General features: G+C 52.8%; 1 protein-coding gene across 3 annotated transcripts; it reads left to right on the top strand.

Moving 5' to 3' along the window:
* The first annotated feature begins 815 nt into the window (after nucleotides 1–815).
* Nucleotides 816–19566, top strand: INTS15 (integrator complex subunit 15). Of its 3 annotated transcripts, none has more exons than XM_009452593.5 (7): nucleotides 841–1324; nucleotides 2498–2719; nucleotides 5292–5457; nucleotides 10658–11185; nucleotides 12924–12963; nucleotides 18344–18404; nucleotides 18767–19566. In XM_009452593.5, exons 1-7 carry the CDS (start codon nucleotides 1133–1135, stop codon nucleotides 19238–19240), a joined length of 1683 nt encoding a protein of 560 aa, XP_009450868.1. In that variant the 5' UTR covers nucleotides 841–1132; the 3' UTR covers nucleotides 19241–19566. The 3 variants fall into 3 exon arrangements, with proteins under 3 accessions (XP_003318348.1, XP_009450868.1, XP_063671284.1); XM_063815214.1 differs by having other exon boundaries at nucleotides 893–1324; nucleotides 2605–2719; XM_003318300.7 differs by lacking the exon at nucleotides 18344–18404 and having other exon boundaries at nucleotides 816–1324.
* The last annotated feature ends 5675 nt before the right edge of the window (nucleotides 19567–25241 follow it).

Below are 25241 nucleotides of genomic sequence, written 5' to 3'. Positions count from 1 at the left end.
TAGGTGATGCTGAGACCTTGGTGTCTCTAAACTCTGGGCATGTGGACAGGAGGGGCTTGCGGCCGTGTCTCTGACCTGTGTGATGCGCAGGAGGGTCTCATTGACTCAGCGCCTGCGCGTTGTGCCTGGCTGTGCTCTCTTTTATGCCCCCTCTATTCTCCTCTCTCCCCCAGGGGATTTTCATCTCAACAACAGAGTGTCCTCACCCAGGCCTGCCTTCCGGCCAGTATGGGTTGTACATCAGGCACCTTCCTGCATGTGTGGCCTCCGGCCTGCCCTCCTCTAGCCACATTCAAGTCCTTTCTCACCAGTTTAAAAATTGTGAAAGTGAACTGCCACCTATTTCAGAGGAGAGATGACTGCCAGAAACGAGGTCTTGGTGCGGAAGGTCTTTGGAGTGGGAGGGCTCTCAGGTGCAGGTGGCAGGTGTTCTGCACCTTGCTAGGCCAAGGAGCCCGCAGTCAGAGAGGCTGGGAAGTGGGAGTCAGGGGCAGGGGGCCTTCCAGCCATCTTCCCCCGTACTCCCCAGCTGAGAACAGATGGAAACGTGAAGACGGGTAGCTGGGGCGGCCAGGGAACCCAAGTCCGCTGGCCGAAGCCAAAGCCCGGCACCACCCCCCATTCTTGCTGGTGGAAAGCACCGTGAAATCAACCAGCGGCAGCTCTGAACGCGACGCAGAGCCCGCGAGGGAGCCTGGGCAAGGACGGAGCGGGCCTGCACCGGCGGTTGGGCGGGCTCCTGGGGCGGGGTCCACCTGGGACCGCGGCGCGCCCCTCACCGCTCGCGCCGCCAGGGGGCGCCCTCCGGAGAGCGCGCCTAGGCCGCGGCCTGCGCTTGGCCCCTGCGGGCCGCCGTCTCCGTGCCCGGCATTCGGCCGCTGTTCGGCTGCGCGGCGGCAGCTCCCGGCGGCTCCTGGCGGCGCCGCAGTCGGACCTTCGGGCGCCTGCTGGCCGGCGGCAGCGGCGATGGCCCCCTGAGCAGGCAGGGAGCAGGTGGCGGCAGGCGGGCAAGCGGGCGGGTGCCGCAGCCCAGGCCCGGGTCGCGCCTCTTTGTTTCCACGGGTAGCGGCGCAGTCCCGGGCCCCGGGCGGAAGTGAGACGCGCTCGGCGCGGGGGCCGCGGCGGCCGCACCATGAGCGACATCCGCCACTCGCTGCTGCGCCGCGATGCGCTGAGCGCCGCCAAGGAGGTGTTGTACCACCTGGACATCTACTTCAGCAGCCAGCTGCAGAGCGCGCCGCTGCCCATCGTGGACAAGGGCCCCGTGGAGCTGCTGGAGGAGTTCGTGTTCCAGGTGCCCAAGGAGCGCAGCGCGCAGCCCAAGGTGCGGCCTGAGACGGTCGGGTTCCCGGGCCCCGCAGGCAGGCGGGCGGGCCTTTTCCCCAGCGATGCAGGGCTGTGTCAAGCCGCGGGCGCCCCATGTCCAGGAGCCCCGCGCTCGCGCTCGGCCTCGCTCCTGCAGCAGCCCCCAAACCCTTCTCCGGGTCCTGCAGTGTTGCTCAGCTGCCTGTCCAGTTTGCGGGGCGTGTGACAGCCGAGTCTTGGTGTTAAAGGGACAAACTGGCGACTGCCCGCTCCCTAGAGGTCTGTTGGGCTGTTACCGAAAGGCTCATCCTGAACCCTCCAGGAGGATGTATAATGATCTGTATGGCTTTCTTCTTACATCTTTTTCTTTTTTTTTTCTTTCTTTGCCTTTTTTTTTTCGAGACAAGGTTTCACTACGTTGCCCAGGCTGGAGTGCAGTGGTGCAATCACAGCTCACTACAGCCTTGAACTCCTGGGCTCAAGTAATCGTCCCGCCTCATCCTTCTGAGTAGCTGGGACTCCAGGCATGCACCACCATGCCCAGCTAATTTTTGAATGTTTTGTAGAGATGGGGCCTCCCTGTGTTACCCAGGCTGGTCTCAAACTCCTGGGCTCAAGATTCTCTCTCCTTGGCCTCCAAAGTGTTGGAATTACAGGCGTGAGCCACAACGCCTGGCCTATATGACTTTTTTCTAAGGTTAACAGCAAAGATCTCCCTGAGACCTGAGCTTTACGAAGGGCGAAAAGTTCTACGGGAGCTTTACGAAGGGCGAAAAGTTCTACGGGAAAATACTGTTATTTCCTGTTTTTCTTTTTTTTTTTTTTTTTTTTGAGACGGAGTCTCACTCTGTCACGAGGCTGGAGTGCAGTGGTGCGATCTCGGCTCACTGCAACCTCCGTCTCCCAGGTTCAAGCGAGATTCCTGCCTAAGCCTCCCGAGTAGCTGGGATTACAGGTGCGCGCCACCATGCCTGGCCAATTGTTGTATTTTTAGTAGAGATGGGGTTTCACCATGTTGGCCAGGCTGGTCTCGAACTCTTGACCTCGTGATTCGCCCGCCTTGGCCTCCCAAAGTGCTGGGATTACAGGCATGAGCCACCGCGCCCAGTCTATTTCCTGTTTTCTTAATGTATGAGTTAATAAGTACGTTACAGCCACATTTCTTAACGCTTTTCCGGGATTTCTTTTGCAGAGACTGAATTCCCTTCAGGAGCTTCAACTTCTTGAAATCATGTGCAATTATTTCCAGGAGCAAACCAAGGACTCTGTTCGGCAGATTATTTTTTCATCCCTTTTCAGCCCTCAAGGGAACAAAGCCGATGACAGCCGGATGAGCTTGTTGGGAAAACTGGTCTCCATGGCGGTGGCTGTGTGTCGAATCCCGGTGTTGGAGTGTGCTGCCTCCTGGCTTCAGGTACTGCTCAAGAGAGACCCTCGCCCGGGTGCGGTGGCTCATGCCTGTAATCCCAGCACTTTGGGAAGCTGAGGTGGGCGGATCACTTGAGGTCAGGGGTTCAAGACCAGCCTGACCAACATGGCGAAATCATGTCTCTACTAAAAATACAAAATTAGCCGGGCATGGTGTTGCATACCTGTAACCCCAGCTACTCAGGAGGCTGAGGCAGGAGAATCACATGAACCCGGGAGGCAGAGGTTGCAGTGAGCTGAGATGGTGCCATTGCACTCCAGCCTGGGTGACAGAGCAAGACTCCGTCTCAAAAAAAAAAAGAGTCTCCCCTGAGAGTCTCTGTAGAGGATTTTGCTGTTCGGAATTCTCATTTAATTAGATTTCTGGAGTGTTTTTTGTTTGTTTGTTTAAATTATATTTTTTGGCCATGCTTAGTGGTTCACTCCTGTAATCCCAGCACTTTGGGAGGCCGAAGGGGGGCAGATCAGTTGAGGTCAGGAGTTTGAGACCAGCCTGGCCAACATGGTGAAACCTTGTCTCTACTGAAAATACAGAAATTAGCCAGGCGTGGTAGCACGCGCCTGTGGTCCCAGCTACTTGGGAGGCTGAGGCAGGAGAATCGTGTGAATATGGGAGGCGGAGGTTGCCATGAGCCGAGATTGTGTCACTGCACTCCAGCCTGGGTTACAGAGTGAGACTCAGTCTCAAAAAAAAAACTTTTTTTTAAAAATTAGGGTGTGTTTTTTTTTCTTTTTCTTTTACTTTTTTTTTGTTCTGACAGGGTTTCAGTCTGTCAACCAGGGTGGAGTGCAGTGGTGCAATCTTAGCTCACTACAACCTTTGCCTCCTGGGCTCAAGTGATCCTCCTACCTCAGCCCTCCAAGTAGCTGGGACCACAGGCGCACACCACCATGCCTGGTTAGTTTTTGTATTTTTTTGTAGAGACAGGGTTTCACCATGTTGCCCAGACTGGTCACGAACTCCTGAGGTCAAGCGATCCTCCTGCCTCAGCCTCCCAAAGTGCCGGGATTATAAGCATGAGCCACTGCGCCCAGCTTAAGAATAAGATTTTAAGAGAAATTTAGCAAGTACTGCTGTAAACACACATTTTCATCATGTGGCAGTTCACTGATTCTCCTGAATCTCTTCAATGTGATAGCAGCTGTTAATTTTTACTTGTGGCATCTCACCTGGGATCCTGTAGAGTACGGAAGTTGTCATTTCCTCACCTGAAGGCAGAAATGATGTTTCCTAAGTAAACTGTAAAGCAAGAGCTGGCAGATGTTTTATGTAGAGGGCGACATAGTGAACTGTCTTCAGCTTTGTGGGTCCTGTAGTCTCTTTCACAGCTACTCACCTCTTTCCTTCTAGTGCAAGAAAAGCTTTAGGCAGTAGGCAAACGAATAAGCGTGATCACGTCTCAGTGAAATTTTATTAACAAAAACGGGTGGTGGGACAAATTTGGTCTGTGCAGTGGTTTTTTTTTTTTTTTTTTTGAGGCAGAGTCTTGCTCTGTCGCCCAAGCTGGAGTGCAGTGGCGCGATCTCGGCTCACTGCAAGCTCCGCCTCCCAGGTTCATCCTAGTCTCCTGCCTCAGCCTCTCGAGTAGCTGGGACTACAGGCGCCCACCATCAGTGGTGCCGGCCAATTTTTTTGTATTTTTAGTAGAGACGGGGTTTCACCGTGTTAGCCAGGATGGTCTCGATCTCCTGACCTTGTGATCCGCCTGCCTCGGCCTCCCAAAATGCTGGGATTACAGGGATGAGCCACCACACCCAGTCAGGTGGTGTTTTTCTGTTTTTTTTTTTTTTGAGACGGTCTTGCTCTGTTGCTTATGCTGGAGTGCAGTGGTGTGACCACGGGGCTCACTGCAGACTCAACCTTCCTAGGCCCAAGCCATCCTTCCACCTCGGCCTCCTGAGTAGCTGGAACTACAGGTATGTGCCACCATATCTGGCTAATTTTTTCTATTTTTTATAGAGATGGGTTCTTGCTGTGTTGCCCAGGCTCATCTGGAACTGCTGGGCTCAAGTGATCCTCCCGCCTCGGCCTCCCAAAGTGTTGGGATGACAGGCATGAGCCGCCGTGCCCAGCCTGGTCAGTGGGCTTCAGATTGCCCACCCCTGCTTTAGTGTAAGCCTTTAACTTTTTTTTTTTTTTTTTTTTTTTGAGATGAAGTTTTGCTTTTGTTGCCCAGGCTGGAGTGCAGTGGTGTGATCTTGGCTTACTGCAACCTCTGCTTCCCAGGTGTAAGCGATTCTCCTGCCTCAGCCTTCCAAGTAGCTGGGATTACAGGCATGCCCCACCATTCCTAGTTAATTTTGTATTTTTAGTAGAGACGGGTTTCACCATGCTGGCCAGGCTGGTCTCGAACTCCTGACCTCAGGTGATCACCCGCCTCGGCCTCTCAAAGTGTTGGGATTACAGATGTGAGCCACCACACTCGGCCCCATTAACATCTTTTTTTTGTCTTGGAAGTGGTTCTGCCATTTCTGGAGGTGGTCACTGTGTGTGCATAGTTGCTGGTCAACTCACTCACGACGTCTGTAGTTAAGTGGACTGTGTGGCTTCTTTCCAGCGGACGCCCGTGGTTTACTGTGTGAGGTTAGCCAAGGCCCTTGTAGATGACTACTGCTGTTTGGTGCCGGGATCCATTCAGACGCTGAAGCAGATATTCAGTGCCAGCCCGAGATTCTGCTGCCAGTTCATCACCTCCGTTACCGCGCTCTATGACCTGTCCTCAGGTAAACTTTAAACAGGTTATTTCTATGGAAGAAGCTTCAGTCAATGGCTAGTTTTATTTTCCACTGAATACCCAGGTGAAGTGTCCAGTAAATGCTTTGGCCGTTTTGTCTCTGAAATGTATATTTTTATTTTTATTATTTTTTGAGATGGAGTCTGTTGCCCAGGCTGGAGTGCAGTGGTGTGATCTCAGCTCACTGTAACCTCCCCCTCCCAGGTTCAAGCAGTTCTCCTGCCTCAACCTCCCGAGTAGCTAGGACTATAGCAGGCATGCGCCACTACTCCCAGCTAATTTTTTTGTGCGTTTTTAGTAGAGATGGGGTTTTAATGTATTGGCCAGGCTGATCTCAAACCCCTGATCTCAAGTGATCCACCCGCCTCGGCCTCCCAAACTGCTAGGATTATAGGCGTGCGCCACCGTGCCCAGCTGAGTTTTTATTTTTTATTTTTTGAGACAGGGTTTCACTCTGTCACCCTGGCTAGAGTGCAGAGGCGTGATCCCAGCTCACTGCAGTCTCTGCCCCCAAGGCTCAAGTGTTTCTCCTGCCTCAGCCTCTCGAGTAGTTGGGACTACAGGTGCATGCCACCACGCCTGGCTAATTTTTGTATTTTTTATAGAGACGGGGTTTCTCCATATTGTCCAGGTTGGTCTTGAACCCTGAGCTCAAGCAGTTCTCCCTCAGCCTCCTGAGTAGTCGGGACCACAGGTTTGCAACACCATGCCTGGCTAATTTTTTATATTTTTTGTAGAGATGGAGTTTCACCTTGTTGCCCAGTGTGGTTTTGAACTCCTGGACTCAAGCAGTCCTCCCACCTCGGCCTCCTAAAGTGTCGGCATTACAGGTGTGAGCCATTGCACCCAGCCTGAAATGTGTGTTTTTAGTTTAGGCTAAAAGCTAAAGGTGTGGACCACCTGGACGTGTGCAGTTTGCTAAGAGGGAACTATTAGTGATACCCATTTGCCTGAGGTGCAATGGTCCAAGTGGCAGGCAGCCCAGAAAGCAAGCTCTGGTGTCTGTGAGATGTGACCCGCTCCCTGGACATATGACTTGATTTTTTATCATCCCCATACTTTCTTTAATTTTTTTTACTTTTTTGGATATAGAATCTTGCTCTGTTGCGCAGGCTGCTGGAATACGGTGGTGCACTCATAGGTCACTGTACCCTCAAAACTCTTAGGCTCAAGTGATCCTCCCACCCCAGCCTTCCAGGTCGCTGGGACTGTAGGCACACACTACCAGGCCTGGCTGACAAAACCTGCTTTTCTGCTGCTGTTTCCGATTCCTCCTCCTCTGCCCTTGGCTGTTGCTGCTCACAGGGCTGACAAATAGTCTCTTTCTCTTCCTGGTCTGATAGCCAAACCAGCACTTTGAAAGCCTTCAACAGCATCTGTCATTTTTATTCAGTCCAGTATTGGTCTCCCACCAGCCTCCTGACTATTTTTGAGCCTTCTTTTTTTTTTTTTCTTTTTTTGAGACAGTGTCTCCCTCTGTCGCCCAGGCTAGAGTGCAGTGGCATGATCTCGGCTCACTGCAACCTCCGCCACCTGGGTTTAAACAATTCTCGTGCCTCAGCCTCCTGAGTAGCTAGCTGGGACTACAGGCGCGCACCACCATGTCTGACTAATTTTTGTATTTTTAGTAGAGATGGGGTTTCACCATATTGGCCAGGCTGGTCTCGAACTCCTGACCTCCTGATCCACCCATCTCGGCCTCCCAAAGTGCTGGGATTACAGGCGTGAGCCACTGCGCCCAGCCGAGCCTTCTTTTATCTGTCACCCTTTTTTTTTTTTTTTTTTTTTTGAGACGGAATCTCACTCTGCTGTCCAGGCTGGAGTGCAGTGGCATGATCTTGGCTCACCACAACCTCTGCCTCCTGGGTTCAAGAGATTCTCTTTCCTCAGCCTCCCGAGTAGCTGGGATTGTAGGTGTGTGCCACCACACCTGGCTACTTTTTGTATTTTTAGTAGAGATGGGGTTTCACCATGTTGGCCAGGTTGGTCTTGAACTCCTGACCTCAGATGATCCACCTGGCTCAGTCTCCCAGAGTGCTGAGATTACAGGTGTGAGCCACTGTGCCTGGCCACCTTTTTTCTTGTTGTTAGGTTTTGTAGCTCTCTTGAGAAAGTTTGTGTGGAAATGTTGTGAACATGCAAGCGCATGCCATATTCGTACGCTAATTTCTTTCTTTCTTGTTGTTTGTTTTTGGAGACAGAGACTCGCTCTGTCGCCCAGGCTGGAGTGTAGTGGCGCGATCTCGACTCACTGCAAGCTCCGCCTCCCAGATTCAAGCGATTCTCCTGCCTCAGCCTGTAGCTGGGACTACAGGCGCCTGCCACCACACCCAGCTAATTTTTTGTATTTTTAGTAGAGATGGGGTTTCACCGTGTTAGCCAGGATGGTCTCGATCACCTGACTTCGTGATCCACCCGCCTCGGCCTCCCAAAAGTGCTGGCATTACAGGCGTGAGCCACTGTGCCAGCCGCATATGCTAATTTCATACTCTTCTTTTCCTAGCAGTTTCCTTGTGGCATGGGAGGCAGGTGTTGAGGGGCAGGGCCACGCTGCTGCAGTGGGATTTCCCTTCTCTCTCCTCCAAAGGCTTCCTAAGAGCTGTTAACAGGTGGGAGTGGTATTCAGGTCTTTCATCTTCCAATAGGAAAGATTTCACTGAACCCAGCTATGGTATCATAGTTGGCTTTTTGGTTTTTTTTTTTTTTTGAGATGGAGTCTCACTCTGTCACCTAGGCTGGAGTGCAGTGGTGTGATCTCGGTTCATTGCAACCTCCACGTCCCAGGTTTAAGCGAGTCTCCTGCTTCAGCCTCCTGAGTAGCTGGGGCTATAGGCATGCGCCACCACGCCTGGCTAATTTTTGTATTTTTCGTGGAGTCAGGGTTTCACCCTCTTGGCCAGGCTGGTCTCAAACTCCTGACTTTAAGTGATCTCCCTGCCTCAGCCTCCCAGAGTGCTGGGATTACAGGCATGAGCCACCACACCTGACCTACCTTTTAAGTCATTGGTTATTCCAGGCCAACAAAAACAGAAACTGGCCTTACCATGGGGAAGGGATGAGTTAGTATATGGAACAGGAAAGAATATTCAGGGAATGCCACTGACACAGCACAGCAGATCTGAAACAGTGTTTTTCTCTTAAGCCAGTATGTCCGTTGAGATGTTGGTGATTTCTCAAGTCACTGCCACACAGCAGTGGCCCTGGAAGTCACCATCCAAATGGTGACTGAAACAGCTCTTGGGCACTTCTGGTAACAGGAGAGCATTCTTGGGGAGCCCGTGTCTTCAAAGCACAAAAAGGAAGATACCCACATAATTATATCCCCCCTTTCCTGGATGGCGCTGAGAACGTGGGACTCTAGAGACCCTAACTGGGATCCTAGAGACTGAGGACTCATGAAGCGCACATGCCGACATGTATGATAAGGGCACACCTGCACAAGTGTGCACACGCACACATTTTCTACAGGCTGGTAGAGATGCATCAGCTCAGATCTGAGGGGGCGGGGATACACTGGAGAGGTGGGTATGACCTGGTGTTGCCCAAACAGAAACATCTCTGTGGAATCGAGGGTGCACACATGGCCGGGCGGGGTGGCTCACTCCTGTAATACCAGCACTTTGGGAGGCCGAGGTGGGCGGATCACCTGCAGTCAGGAGTTGGAGACCAGCCTGGCCAACATGGCGAAACCCCGTCTCTACTAAAAATACAAAAATTAGCCAGCGTGGTGGCAGGCGCCTATAGTCCCAGCTACTCGGGATGCTGAGACAGGAGAATCGCTTGAACCCGGGATGCAGAGTTTGCAGTGAGCTGAGATCACGCCACTGCACTCCAGCCTGGACAACAGAGTGGGACTCCATCTCAAAAAAAAAAAAAAGGCACATAGGACAGCAGCTGCTCCCCGCTGTAGCCATCGTCTCACTGCAGTAGGTGGGCAGGGCGGTTCATACTCCAACAGTTGGCAGGAATCATCTCAGATGGTGGGCACAGCCCCAGAGAGAGGGGGCTGAGGACGCACTCCTGTGCACACAGCCAGCCTAAGGGCATTGCACACCAAGCCCCACATGCACAGTATAGCCTCCTGATTAAAAGCCAGGCTGCTGAGGTCAGATCTGGGCTGTATGCTTTTTGTGTGTGTGTGTGTATATATATATTTTTTTTTCCTGAGGCAGGATCTCACTCTGTTGCTCAGGCTGTTGTACAGTGGGACAACCACAGCTGACTGCAACCTTCACCTCCCAGTATCAAGTGATCCTCCTACCTCAGCCTCCTGAATAGCTGGGAATATAGGTGTGCACCACCACTCCCGGCTAACTTTTAAGAATTTTTGTAGAGACTGGGTCCCACTATGTTTCCAGGGCTGGTTTCGAACTCCTGAACTCAAGTGATCCTCCCACCTTGGCCTCCCAAAGTGCTGGGATTGCAGGTGTGAGCCTGGGCCATATACTTTCGACGAGTCCTGGGGAAATCACTTGACATGACTGTCCCTCAGTTACCTTGTCCTTTGTATGAGACTAATTGCTGGGGTGGAGGGAGGATTAAATGAGTTCGTCTGTGTAAAGCGTTGAGACCTGTGCCGGGCTCATAGGAAGCCCAGACTAAGTGTCACCATCTTTTCTTCTCTGTCTGGGCCACAGAGCCTGCCAGGTCTCAGGGATCACATCTCTGAGGGTTGCTTAGATGAGGGTTCCAGGTTTGGGGTTGGGACGGCCCTTGGCAGCAGCCAGATCACTGACAGGACTCTGAGCTGCTCCCTGAAGGCCACCATTGCTGTCACTGCCCCATACAGGAGACACTGAGCACCGGGAGGACACGTACTCAGGGAAGGGGTGACGTGTGGCAGTGTGGGATAGAAAAACCGTGGAATTTTATCTAAATTAACATGCAGCAGGCAATTTCTCCAAAGCATGTTGGAGTTCCAGGGAATTGTAGACTTAAGTATTTCTGCAGCCTCTCCCTTGCTCCAGGGTCCTGGGCACTGGGATGTGACAGTGACTGAGATGAGACTCCCAGTCCCCCTGGAGTGGATGTTCTAGGAAAGGGGACAGAAAATAGCTAAGCCAGGAGGCGTGATCCAGACCATCAGGTGGGCAGTGCCATGGGCCCTGGGGTCAGGCTTCCCTCTCTCCACTTCCCGCCCCTGTCCTCGAGGCCAAGAGCGCTCCTGACCTAATGGTCTTTGTTTGCAGATGACCTCATTCCACCTATGGACTTGCTTGAAATGATTGTCACCTGGATTTTTGAGGACCCAAGGTTGATTCTCATCACTTTTTTAAATACTCCGATTGCGGCCAATCTGCCAATAGGATTCTTAGAGCTCACCCCGCTCGTTGGATTGATCCGCTGGTGCGTGAAGGCACCCCTGGCTTATAAAAGGAAAAAGAAGCCCCCCTTATCCAATGGCCATGTCAGCAACAAGGTCACAAAGGACCCGGGCGTGGGGATGGACAGAGACTCCCACCTCTTGTACTCAAAACTCCACCTCAGCGTCCTGCAGGTGCTCATGACACTGCAGCTGCACCTGACCGAGAAGAATCTGTATGGGCGCCTGGGGCTGATCCTCTTCGACCACATGGTCCCGCTGGTAGAGGAGATCAACAGGTTGGCGGATGAACTGAACCCCCTCAACGCCTCCCAGGAGATTGAGCTCTCGCTGGACCGGCTGGCACAGGCTCTGCAGGTGGCCATGGCCTCAGGAGCTCTGCTGTGCACGAGAGGTGGGTGCCTCCCTGGCCCAGGTCTCCTGGTGCGGGGACACCGCCGCCCTGCAGAAGGAAGGAGGGGCTGCTGGACAGACACTGTTTTTGCTTCATTTAGGACTTCTTTTCCTCCTAGTGAACACAGGGGAGGAAGGCGCCCCAGCCGTGCCCCCTGCATTCCACCCTCCCTGCTCACCCCGTCAGGGTCCTAACATCCCACAGATGGGAGGTCTCAGTGTCGCCCAGGACTGGGGACTCCTTGAGAGCCTAGATAGCTTTCCTTCCAAGGAACCCTTTTTCTTTTTTATTTTATCTTATTTTTATTTATTTATTTATTGCGACGGAGTCTCACGCTGTTGTCCAGACTGTAGTGCAGTGGCACGATCTCAACTCAGTACAACCTCCATCTCCTGGGTTTAAGCAATCATCCTGCATCAGCCTCCCGAAAGCTGGGACTACAGGCATGCGCCACCACGCCTGGCTAATTTTTGTATTTTTAGTAGAGACAGTTGCACTATGTTGGCCAGGATGGTCACCTGGTGGCCACCTCTACCATCCAAAGTGCTGGGATTACAGGCATGAGCCACCGTGCCGTTTCTTTTTCTGTGTCCTTTTTTATTTTTATTTCTCTTTATTTTTATGAGACAGGGTTTCTCGCTCTGTTGCCCAAGCTGGAGTGCAGTGGCACGATCGTAGCTCGCCACAGTCTCCAGCTCCTGAGCTCAGGCAATCCTCCTCCCTCAGCCACAGAGTAGCTGGGACTACAAGTGTGTACCACCACACCCAGCTAATTTTTTAAAAAGATTTTTGTAGAGCCAGGGTCTCACCATCTTGTCCAGGCTGGTTTCAAACTCTTGGGCTCAAGTGATCTTCCTGCCTCAGCCTCCCAAAAGTGCTAGGATTACCACTGTGCCTGTCCTTGTCCTTTTTTATTGAGGCATAATTTATTTTTATTCATTTATTTTTTTTTGAGGTGGAGTCTCACTTCTTTGCCCAGGCTGGAGTGCAGTGGTGCGATCTCGGCTCATTGCAACCTCTGCCTCCCGGGTTCTAGTGATTCTACCGCCTCAGCCTCCCAAGTAGCTGGGATTACAGGTATGTGTCAGCATGTCTGGCTAATTTTTGTATTTTTGGTAGAGACGGGGTTTCACCATGTTGGCCAGGATGGTTTCAAACTCCTGACCTCAAGTGATCCGCCCGCCTCAGCCTCCCAAAATGCTGGGATTACAGGCGTGAGCCAATGCAACCGGCCAGGGGACGGGTTTTTTAAAGCAAAATTGAAGACAAGGAGAACTCAGATTCTTCTTTTTTCTTTCTTTTTTTTTTTTTCAAGACAGGGTCTCACTCTGTTGCCCAGTCTGGAGTGCAGTGGTGTGATCTCGGCTTACTGCAACCTCCCTCTCCCAGGTTCAAGCAGTTCTCCTGCCTCAGCCGCCTGAGTAGCTGGGATTACAGGTGCCCACCACCACTCCTGACTGATTTTTGTATTTTTAGTAGAGATGAGGTTTCACCATGTTGGTCAGGCTGGTCTCAAACTCCTGACCTCGGGTGATCCACCCGCCTCAGCCTCCCAAAGTGCTGGGAATACAGGCGTGAGCCACTGCGCCCGGCTAGAACTCAGTTTCTAAATGACACTAGGGAAATGTAGTATGAGGCGCTCTTGCTGTCTTGCTAGCATCCTTGCAAAGAACGTCAGTGTGTATTTCACCGTGTTATCTCCAGTATGTTCATTAATCTTGTATCTCCTTAATTGCAGATGACCTGAGAACCTTGTGCTCCAGGCTGCCCCATAATAAGTAAGTATCCTCAGGACTCCTAGCTGGGCCAGCTTGCTGGAGCAGGGTGGAGGGAGGCAAGACAGGGCGAACCCCTTTGTCCTGGGTTCTTTGGGGAGAGCCCGGTAAGGACATGATGATAAGTGGAGCATCAGATAACGCACGTGAACAGAACTCAAGTAGAAAGTAAACCTGAAAAATGGTCGTCTTGCTGGTAGTCTGTGAGAGAGGCCAGTCCCTGTATCACCGAAAGCTCCCTAGTGAAGGTGCACCTGTTGAGTGGTGGGTGTGGCGCAGGGGGCCCTCTGTTGGTGGCACTGTGAACTGCACAGCCCTTTGGGAAGTCTCGCAGAGCCACAGCCCTACAGCACTGTACGTTTGTTAGGCTAGCTGCCAGCGCTTGGCCATCAGGCGGCACGGACCTGGGTTCTGGGCGCGGCCCTGTCTGGGATTGGCTGTGACACTTGGGAAGTCTCTTGACCTGTCTCTATGCCTCAGCTTACCCCGTTGTAAAATGGGGGTGATACTGTTCCCTAACTCACAGGACAGTAGTGAGGATGAGACCCAGTGGTGTTTGTGAATTTCTCATCCTACTCCTTGCCATGTGGAGACCTCCAGAAACGCAGTCATCAGGTGAAAAGTGGGAACTGTGGTCAGATTCTGGAGAGAATCCGGGCCTTGCCACTTCCAAAAGTCCATATGTCCTTGGGCAGCTTCCCTGCCTTCTGCCTGAAGTCCTCGTGTAAAATCAAGAAAACCATGGGATCTGCCTCATGTCCCTCTTGCCTACCCCAGCTTCTCACCGTAAGATTTTTGTGAGGATTAAATGAGTGAAAACAGGCCAGGGCTGGGGTGTGGTGGCTCACGCCTGTAATCCCAGCACTTTGGGAAGCTGAGGCAGGTGGATCACCTGAGGTCAGGAGTTCGAGACCAGCCTGGTCAACATGGTGAAACCCCGTCTCTACTTAAAATACAAAAATTAGCCGGGCGTGGTGGTGCGCACCTGTAATCCCGGCTACTCGGGAGGCTGAGGCAGGAGAATCACTTGAACCCGGAAGGTGGAGGTTTCAGTGAGCTAAGAGCATGGCACTGCACTCCAGCTTGGGCAACAGAGTGAAACTCTGTCAAAAAATAAAAAAAAGGCCAGATGTGGTGGCTCATACCTGTAATCCCAGCACTTTGGGAGAACGAGGCAGGTGGATCACTTGTGGTCAGGAGTTTGAGACCAGCCTGGCCAACATGGTGAAACCCCATCTCTACTAAAAATACAAAATTAGCCAGGTGTGGTGGCATGCACCTGTAATCACAGCTACTTGGGAGGCTGAGGCTGGAGAACCACTTGAACCTAGGAGGCGGAGTTTGCAGTGAGCTGAGGTCGTGCCACTGCACTCCATCCTGGGTGACAGAGCCAGACTCTGTCTCACAAAAACAAAAAGGCTGGGCACGGCTCACAACTGTAATCCCAGCACTTCGGGAGGCCAAGGTGGGTGGATCACCTGAGGTCAGGAGTTTGAGTCCAACTTGGCCAACATGGTGAAACCCCATCTCTACTAAAAATACAAAAGTTAGCCAGGCATGGTGGCGGGTGCCTGTAATCCCAGCTACTTGGGAGACTGAGGCAGGACAATTGCTTGAACCCAGGAAGCAGAAGTTGCAGTGAGCCAAGACCGCACCATTGCGTTCCAGCCTGGGCAATAAGAGCAAAACTCCGTTTCAAAAAAAAAAAAATTGGCCAAATATGGTGGCATGCATCTGTAATCCCAGCTATTCATTCGGGCGGCTGACACAAGGATTGTTTGAGCCCAGGAGTTTGAGGCTGCACTGAGTTGTGATCGCAACTGTACTACCTGGGCAACAGAGCAAGACCCTGTCTCTTAAAAAAAAAAAAAGAAAAAGTGAAAACACAGAATGCACTTAAACTAGTACTTGGCCTGTAGTGAATATCTAATAAGTGTCAGCTGCTTTTTTTCTTTTTGAGACAGTCTTGCTTTGTTGCAGAGGCTGGAGTGCAGTGGCACGATCTCGGCTCACTGCAAGCCTCTGCGTCCTGGGCTCAAGCCATCCTCCCACCTCAGCCTCCCAAGTAGCTGGGACTACAGGTGTGCGCCACCACAGCAGGCTGATTTTTGTATGCACAAAAAATGTTTCATACCGATGCAGTTACTAACTAGCAAAGAACTGGAAACAACCTGTCCTACAGCGGGGTGATACTTAGTAAATGAGCTGTGATACCTCAGGAGGATGGAACATTATGCATCTGCTAAAAATAGTAACTGACTGCTGGGGAGGAAATGTTGATAGTGGAAAGCAGAACCCCTGTGCACATGGACAGGGTTTATAGAAATGACAAAGTGAGCTTGGTGGGGTTAGTAATGTTCTTCCTTCAGAGCCCTCACACTGGTCTTTAGCAAGGAGAAGCAGGCTTCCAGGGCAGGTGTTGGCGAGCAGTGTGGACAGAGGGTCAGTGAGTGGCTCGGCAGCCCTGGGGGTGTACACAGCCTCAGCCTGGCCCAGTGGCTGTGTCAGGTCCAGCAGCAGAGCGCTGGGCAGCGCTCGCAGGCTGAGACAGAAACATGCATAACTCGAGTCCAGGGTTCAGCCGGATGCTGGTCCACAGCCTGCAGAGGAACTGCATCCTTGTGTGGGGGTTGGGGACTCCCATCCGTGCCACACTCACTCTGCCAGGTTCTGCAAGGGAGGAGCCGGGGCAGATGTCTGGATGGGTACAAAGCCTGAGGGGGCGGAAGGGAACAGTCTCTGGGATAAGACTGTCCTGCCTGAGGTGTCATAACAGCAGCACAGACAGATCAGAGGGCCACCTCTCCCAGGGGCCCACACTCTTCCTCTCCTCTTTTTCTTTTTCTCTGTTTTTTTTGTTTTGTTTTTTTGAGACAGAGTCTCATTGTGTCACCCAGGCTAGAGTGCAGTGGTCTGATATCAGCTCACTGCAACCTCCGCGTCCTGGATTCAAGCGATTCTCCTGCCTCAACCTCCTGAGTAGCTGGGACTACAGGTGCCTGCCACCATGCCTAATTTTTGTATTTTTAGTAGAGACAGGGTTTCGCCATGTTGGCCAGGCTGGTCTCGAACTCCTGACCTCAAGTGATCTGCCTGTCTCGGCCTCCCAGAGTGCTGGGATTACAGGCATGAGCCACTGTACCTGGCCTCTTTTTCCTTTTTTTGGTCTGGGTTCTAGAAGTTTCCACAGCATCGAAGAACATTGTTGGTATCAGCTGGCACCTTTCCCCTCCTGCAGGAATCCCTTTGTGATAGTTCCCTTCTTTGTCCACTGCTTTTATTTAACATTTTAATGTTTTCTTCAGGGAATTAGACAGCAGGATACAAATCCTGTGTATCATCCGAGTCTTATAACTAGGGGTCCACATTAGAGCCCCCCAAAACTAATCAGTCCCCTGCTGGTCCTGCCCTGGAGACTCTTGACTCCATCCCTTCCAAGGAGCTGGTGGCCGCCTCTCCTGATGCAGATTTGGGGAGCCCTGACCTCCCGGGGCAGGCCTGGCACTGCTGTTGGGGAAGGACTGGGGGTCGCCTGGAATACCTCCTACATTTCTTTTCTTTTCTTTTTTTTTTTTTTTTTTTGAGACAGAGTCTCGCTCTGTCACCCAGGCTGGAGTGCAGTGGTGTGATCTCGGCTCACTGCAACTTTTGCCTCCCGGGTTCAAGCGATTCTCCTGCCTCAGCCTCCTGGATGGCTGGGATTACAGACAACTGCCACCATGCCCAGCTAATTTTTGTATTTTTAATAGAGACGGGTTTTCGCCATGTTGGCCAGGCTGGCCTCGAACTCCTGACCTCAGGTGATCTGCCTGCCTCGGCATCCAAAAGTGCTGGGATTACAGGTGTGAGCCACCACGCCTGGCCTACCTCTTAGATTTCTGACAGTCTCTGTGTTCATTGTGTTTCCAAATAGACCGGAAACTTCTTGAAGTGCTTTCTATCTCCGGCAGGGTGTGTACAGGTTCAAATCATCACATGACCGAAATTTGGCCTCTAAAATACTCTGCAGTACCTCCTCCTTGGGTTCGTTAATCTCTTGCTAAATTACTTACCCAGGGTTATTTAATAGTAGTAACAGAAAGAAAGGGGGCTCAGAAGAACTTTGGGCACCAAATGCACCAGCCCTCCACATACCCTCTGTTTACTGCCTGAGCCCCTCCTGGGGGCCCTGGGCCCAAGCCTTTGTACTGGGGAGCTTGGGGGTTCAGTCTGTGACAGACCAGCCCCTTGATGGAGCATGGGGGAGTAGACAGCAGGCAGGGCCGTGGCTGGGAAAACGGGTTGTTGTGGGACCCAGTTAGGATAATATGCAGGGACGGAGCCTTGGCTAAGTGACGGGGTGTGAGTAGAACCCGGTAGGCTGGCCTTGGTGTTAGGAGAGACCAGTGCAGGCGCTGCAGACACAGGACCCAGCCGGAGCAAGATCCTGGGGCAGGTCAGGAGAGGGGCGGGCTGCGGCAGAAGCTTCCGACGGGGGAAGCAAGGGGAAGGCAGGGTAGGGAGGAGGCCTGGGACCTGAAGCTGGGAAGGGCCCCAGAGGGCCTTTTTTGTTTTTTTTTCTTTGAGACAGGGACTCACACTGGCTCCCAGGCTGGAGTGCAGTGGCACAATCATGGCTCATGGCTCACTGCAGCCTTGAACTTCTGAACTCAAGCAATCCTCCTGCCCCAGCCTCCTGAGTAGCTGGGACTAAAGGTGTGCACCACCACGCCCAGCTAATTTTTAGTTTATTTTCTGTAGAGATAGGGTCTCACTGTATTGCTCCGTCTGGTCTTGAACTCCTGGCGTCAAGCAGTCGGCCTCCAAAAGTGCTGGCATTACAGGCGTGAGCCACCAGACCCGGCCAAGAGAGATTCTGACTGGGGAGAACCCATGGGGAGTTGGTCGTTTCCGGCTGACACAGAGCGGGGCAGCCCTCGCCTCGGCTGGGGGAGCTGGGGGTGATGAGCCAAGCCAGGGAGTTCTGGGGGGTTGGGGGATCATCCTGGGGAGGGCGTGGTTAGAAGGCAAGGGCCGTGAGAAACTCTTTCAGGAGTCTGGGAAGGGACCCAGCTTTGGAAAGCCACGTTGAATTTGCTGGGAGGAGGATTCCAGGAAGTGCGGGCTGTGGTTGTGCTGTACCACCAGGACGGGAGGTCCAGGCCTCTGGGGCCCGGAGGCCTTGGTGGGAGCGCGGTGGCGGATGGGGAGACCGTGCTTGCAGCTGTTCTCGGAGCCCCGGTGCTGGGTGCTGGGCGGGGTGGGTGCCCAAGAGTGGGGGCATCTGAAGCTGAGGCTGCGCGGGGCGGGGTGGGAGGTGGGTGGGTCCCGGAGGTCTGTAAGGGCTGGGTCCAGGCCTGGGCCGTCCCCGAGGGGGCCGCACCGGACTCATTCTGAATTTCAGGACTCTGAATTTCGGGGTCGTTTGCAAGGCCAGCTTCCTGGGGCTTCTGCTTGGAATTCAGGTAGGGCGCGGTCATTCTCGGCTCTGAGGAGACTGTGGCCAGCTGTTCTGTGTGTCCCAGCGCAGCAGAGAGCCGCAGAGGCTGACGTGGAGGCCACCTGTGTGGGCTGCGCGCCCGGGAGTGCTACGGCCGGAGCTCCGTGGGCCACAGGCCCCGTGCAGAGCCCACTCCCACGCATCCTCGCCTGTGGGGTCCTGGCTCTGCCACTGCTTCTCCGTGTCCACCGCCTGGACCCCCGGGTGGTCCGTGCCTGTGTCGGTGCCTCTCCCGGGCGGGGTGCGGGGGGACGGGGTCAGCCTACCGTGCGCACCTGCGGAGTCCCCGGAGCCCGCCCGCGCTGACGCTTCTCCTTGTGTTCGCAGCCTCCTCCAGCTGGTGATCTCGGGTCCCGTGCAGCAGTCGCCTCACGCCGCGCTCCCCCCGGGGTTCTACCCCCACATCCACACGCCCCCGCTGGGCTACGGGGCTGTCCCGGCCCACCCCGCCGCCCACCCCGCCCTGCCCACGCACCCCGGGCACACCTTCATCTCCGGCGTGACCTTTCCCTTCAGGCCCATCCGCTAGGCTGGCCCGCGTGTGCCTTCTGCGCTCTCGCTGGACGAAGCCTTTCGAGATGGAAGGGGTGGCCGGACTCCCAGAAGAGAACCTCGGGGAAGGGGTCGGGCAGCCCCTCCCCGCCGGCAGAACTGTCTTGGTGTCACTCCCCGCCGGCAGAACTGTCTTGGTGTCACGGAGTCCAGGTGCTTCCCACCCGGTCGCATTCTTTGACATGCAGATTGGATGGTGAAGGGAAGAGTCCAGCAGAGAGGCCGAGAGCCTGCTGCGTGCATTTTTAAAAGATGCCGATCCTGGGAGCCTCTGTTCTCTGCGCATTTCAGACACAGCCTGTGTGGCGAGGAGTGTGACGGCAGGAGCCACGGGTGCAAGCCCGTGTGTCTGGCCTCTTTCCTCGTGAAGACGATGTGTCCCCGCCAGAAAAAGTGGGCTCCTTCTGCAGCCCCATGAGCTGAGCCCAGGCAGCGTAGTGACCACAAGCTTATGTGCAGCACTGCTCAGGGAGGCTGTCAGGAATTCCCCTCACCTCGGAAAGGAACTTCTCAGTTTTATTGGGGGTGTCTAAATTTTCCTTTCATATGTTCAAATAAATTTTTCTAAACAGTCATGTAGACTTTATGGAATGTATTTTTAACAGCTTCATAAATATTGCTTCCAACTGCAGGTATTTTCTTCCCAATCTCTCTTTTTTTTTTTTTTTTTTATTTAGACAGAGTCTCACTCTATTGTCCAGGCTGGAGTGCAGTGGCATGATCTCGGCTCACTGCGACCTCCGCCTTCCGGGTTCAATTGATTGTGGCACCTCAGCCTCCCCAGTAGCTGGAACTACAGGTGCACGCCACAACGCCCGGCTAATGTTTTGTATTTTTTAGAGATGTGGTCTTGCTAGGTTGCCCAGGCTGGTTTTGAACACTTGAGCTCAAGCGATCCGCCCACCTTGGCCTCTCAAAGTGCTGGGATTACAGGTGTAAGCCACTGCACCTGGCCTCCTTCCCAATCTCTTATGATCGTCGTAGTTTTTAGTCATTTCTTTTGACGGAAACAATTTGGACACCTATGTTCCCAGCTGAGCCAGGCAGCTGGGGTCAGCAGGCATAGAGTGCTCCAGGTCTTTTTTTTTTTTTTTAAGACAGGATTTCACTCTGTCACCCAGGCTGGAGTGCAGTGATGTGATCTCAGCTCACTGCAACCTCCGCCTCCCAGGTTCAAGCGATTCTCCTGCCTCAGACTCCCAAGTAGCTGGGATTACAGGCGCCCACCACCGCGCCTGGCTAATTTTTGTATTTTTAGTAGAGACAGGATTTCACCATGTTGGCCAGGCTGGTCTCGAACTCCTGACCTCAGGTGATCCACCAGCCTCGACTTCCCAAAGTGCTGGGATTACAGGCGTGAGCCACTGCGCCCAGCCTGCTTCAGGTCTGTTTGCTTTGGGTCACATTTCTTCCCTCAGGTACAAAACAGCCGTCGGGGGTGTTTTTCCTACTGAAAAGGGAAGGTGTCTGCTTGGAGTCCTCCCTTAACTGACTTCAGGAGGAAGGAAAGATCAGGAACCATGTCACTGGCTCTCCTAGCCTGAAGTGAGAGACAGCAAACATGGAGCACTGAAAGATGGAGCTTACCTTGCAGGGATGAAATTTAACCTCCTGGGGCCGGGTGCAGTGGCTCACGCTTGTAATCCCAGCACTTTGGGAGGCCAAGGTGGGCGGATCACTTGCGGCTGGGAGTTCGAGACCAGCCTTAGCAACATGGTGAAATTCCATCTCTACTAAAAATACAAAAATTAGCTGGACGTGGTGGTGTGCGCCTGTAAAATCGCAGGTACTTGGGAGGCTGGGGCAGGAGAATCGCTTGAACCCAGGAGGCAGAGGCTGCAGTGAGCCAAGGTTGTGCCACTGCATGCCAGCCTGGGTGACAGTGAAATTCTGTTTCAAAAAAGAGAAAATTGGCTGGGCGCAGTGGCTCATGCCTGTAATCCCAGCACAGTGGAAGGCCGAAGTGGGCAGATCACCTGAGGTCAGGAGTTCAAGACCAGCCTGGCCAACATGGTGAAACCCCGTCTCTACTGAAAATACAAAAATTAGCCAGGTGGGATGATGTGCACCTGTAGTCCCAGCTACTCAGGAGGCTGAGGCAGGAGAATCACTTGAACCCCAATTGCTTGTTGTTTTGACACAGTCTCACTCTGTCACCAGGCTGGTGTGCAGTAGTATCATCTTGGCTCACTGCAACCTCCACCTGCTGGGTTCAAGTGATTCTCCTGCCTCAGCCTACCAAGTAGCTGGGACTATAGGCACCTGCCACCACGTCCAGCTAATTTTTGTACTTTTAGTAGAGACAGGGTTTCACTATGTTGGCCAGGATGGTCTCGATCTCTTGACCTTGTGATCCACCTGCCTCGGCCTCCCAAAGTGCTGGGATTACAGGCGTGAGCCACTGTTCCTGGCTGATTATTTTCATGCAACACACTTCCCTGTCCTGGCACGGTTGATGGCATTTATTGGGTGTTTGACCTGAAGAGTGACAACCGACATTTGCACACTAGACCACTGCCAATGCATGCTTTCCGTTTTTTAAAATTGTATTATTTTTATTTTCCTTTTTATTCTATTCAGAGAATGCAAGCATTTCTAGGGAAGGACTCTTGAGAACGTGCTGCATTAAAATGAAGGGCAGCATCATCGATGCTCACTGCAGCATTCATCTCGGTGTTTCTCCCTAGTCTGCTGCTCCTCCCCAGAACAGAATCCAAATCTTTTCCATCATCTCCAGGAGGAGACAAACTTCCTGCAGCCCCACAGCTGCCGTCTGGGAGCAGCTCTAAGTCTGTCTTATTCCACTCCCTTTCAAGGCACCTGCTACTGGCCCACCAGCTTTTCTTCTCAGGCACAAAGGATCAATAGTCAAAATGGCACTGGACTTCTCTACTAGCAACTCTGGAAGCTAGAAGACAATGAAACTGTTAGTTGCACCACGGCACTCCAGCCTAGGAGACAGAGTGAGACTCTGTCTTGGAAAAAAAAAAAAAAAGTGTCTTTAACATTCTGAGGGGAAACAATTGCCAATCTATAATCTATAGCTGAGACAGGGCTGGGCACAGTGGCTCACACCTGTAATCCCAGCACTTTGGGAGGCCGAGGCAGGTGGATCACGGGGTCAGGAGTTCAAGACCAGCCTGGTCAACATGGCAAAATCCCATCTCTACTAAAAATACAAAAATTAGCTGGGTGTGGTGGCAGGCACCTGTAATCCCAGCTATTCAGGAGGGTGAGGCAGGAGAATTACTTGAACCTGGGAGGTGGAGGTTGCACTGAGCTGAGATTGCACCACTGCACTTCAGCCTGGGCAACAGAGCAAGACTCTGTCTGAAAAAAAAAAAAAAGGAAAAGCTGAGACAGGAAGATCACTTGAACCCAGGAGTTCAAGGCTGCAGTGAGCCATGATGGCACGACTGCACTCCAGCCTGGGTAACAGAGCAAGATCCTGACTCAAAAAATAAGAAAGAGACAGACATGGTGTGAGAACAGGGATTAGTATGAGGATAACAAAGGCAAATCCCGGAAGGACGGCAGTGGAGGGGGGGTCCCAGGTTGACAGTGGGCAGCAGCTCCGACAGCAGTCTGCCCAGTGTGGGTCTGCAGGGAGGAAGCCCCTGAAGAAACGCCCCCGGGAAACAGTGAAGCAAATACCTTCCTGACCAGATTGACTAGGTGGAAAGTTGAGCTGGGAGGTATTTATAGCTCCAAAGGAGGATGTGGGAAGGCTTACTAAAAGATTCTAGCTGGGGCTGGGCATGCTGGCTTATGCCTGTAATCCCCGCACTTTGGGAGGCCAAAGCAGGTGGATCACTTGAGGTCAGGAGTTCGAGACCAGCCTGGCCAACATGGTGATACCCTGTCTCTACTAAAAATACAAAAATTAGCCATGTGTGGTGGCTTGTGCCTGTAATCCCAGCTACTCAGGAGGCTGAGACAGGAGAATCGCTTGAACCCGGGAGGTGGCGGTTGTGGTGAGCTGAGATCAAGCCATTGTACTCCCCCCGGGAAACAAGAGTGAAACTCCGTCTAAAAAACAAAGATTCTAGCCCAGGCCGGGCATGCTGGCTTACGCCTGTAATCCAAGCACTTTGGGAGGCTGAGGCGGGTGGATGACTTGAGGTCAGGTGTTCGAGACCAGCCTGGCCAACATGGTGAAACCCCGTCTCTACTAAAAATACAAAAATTAGCCAGGCGTGGTGGCACATACCTGTAGTTCCCAGCTACTCGGGAGGCTAAGGGAGGAGAGTCACTTGAGCCTGGGAGGCAGAGGTTGCAGTGAGCTGAGATCGCGCCACTGCACTCCAGCCTGGGTGACAGAGCAAGACTCCATAAATAAATAAATAAATAAATAAATAATAAATAATAAATAAATAAATAAATAAAATAGCTGGGTGCAGTGGCTCATGCCTGTTAATCCTAGCACTTTGGGAGGCTGAGGTGGGAGGATTGCTTGAGGCCAGGAGTTCAAGACAAGGCTGGGCAACATAGGGAGACCTCGTCTCAACAAAAAAAATTAGCCTGGTGTGATGGTGCATCCCTGTAGTCCTAGCTACTTGGGAGGCTGAGATGGGAGGATCACCTGAGCCTGGGAAGTTGAGGCTGCAGTGAGCTGTGATTGTGCCACTGCACTCTAGCCTGGGCAATGGGAGTGAGACCCTGTCTCAAAAACAAACCACAAAAAGCTCAGTGGGAGGAACTGTGTGTGGACTGGGTGGGACCCCTCTCTGGTGGCACAGGTGAGCAACAAGCCTAGGGGAGGGGAGCAGAGCCTGCAAGGTGTCAGAGAAGGGGCCAAGAGGAAGGTGACCCAAGGTGTTTCTCCCTGGACAGCATGGCAGAAGTGTCCAGTGCTGCCCAGAGGCCAAATATGATGAGGGTTTAGTGATGTGGACGTTGCTGGTGACGTCACGGGGAGTTGTCTGGCTGCAGTGAGGCCAGGTCAGAGAGGAGAAGGAGGGATGGGCAGATGGGGGATATGGCAAAGGAAGGTTGGCTGTCAAGGGCAGGAGAGAGAAGGGGGTAGCTCTTTTATGTTTTACAGACAGAGTCTTTTTTTTTTTTTTTTTTGAGACGGAGTCTCACACTGTCGCCAGGCTGGAGTGCAGTGGCGTGATCTCGGCTCACTGCAACCTCTGCCTCCTGGGTTCAAGTGATTTTCCTGCCTCAGCCTCCTGAGTAGCTGGGACTACAGCAAGCGCCACCACGCCAAACTATATATATATATATATATATATATATATATATATATATATATATATATATATTTTGTATTTTTATTAGAGACAGGGTTTCACCATGTCGGCAAGGATGGTCTCTATCTCTTGACCTCATAATCTACCCACCTTAGCCTCCCAAAATGCTAGGATTACAGGCGTGAGCCACCGCGCCCGGCCAGCAGACAGTCTTGCTCTGTCGCCAAGGCTGGAGTGCAGTGGCATGATCATGCCTCACTGCAGCCTCCAAAGCCAGGGCTCTCACGATTCTCCTGCCTTGGCCTCCCAAAGTGCTGGGATTACAAGCATAAGCCACTGCGCCTGGCCCGGGTAGCATGTTTTTAAGATGGGAGAGCCCTGAGGATGTGTAAATCCTGTCAGAAAGAAGCCAGCGAAGGGAGAGGATAAAGACCTGAGGAGGGAGGGGCTCCTCAGGGCATGAGGGTTTGCAGGAGGCTAGAAGAGGCAGGTGCACACCTGCTATGATCTTAAACTCCTGCCCATATCCTCCTCGCCTTATCTGCTCATCCTTATCCTGCCTAGCAGGCTGTCATCTCCACTTCACAGATGCAAGGCAGTCATTTGCCTGCAGTTACCTGGCTGCAAAAGGTCCCATGACCCTAGATGACTCTGTCTCCAAAGCCAGGCTCTTGCTGCACTTTTTCTAGCCTGGGGCAGAAGCCACTAGAGTGCAGGCTTTTCAGGCAAGGGCCAGAAAGGAAGCCTGAAACTCCAGTGCCTGTGGGGGCCAGAGAGATTCCAAAAACAGGACAAGGTGGCCACCTGTGCCACAGCAGTGTGAGCCCAGGGACAGGAGGAAGGGAGGGGGCTGTGAACCCTGAGGGCTCTTGTCCCCCACCAGGGGGGCATTCCTGCTGCACCCCAGGAGCACCTCCCAGATTCAAGCAATTCTCCTGCCTCAGCCTCCAGAGTAGCTGGGGTTACAGGCATGTGCCACCATGCCCGGCCAATTTTGTATCTTTAGTAGAGATGGAGTTTCTCCATGTTGGCCAGGCTGGTCTCCAACTCCAGAC

The sequence above is a fragment of the Pan troglodytes genome, chromosome 6 (assembly GCF_028858775.2).
Source record: "Pan troglodytes isolate AG18354 chromosome 6, NHGRI_mPanTro3-v2.0_pri, whole genome shotgun sequence".
NCBI lineage: Eukaryota > Metazoa > Chordata > Mammalia > Primates > Hominidae > Pan > Pan troglodytes.
This window is presented reverse-complemented; position numbering and strand designations above follow the sequence as displayed.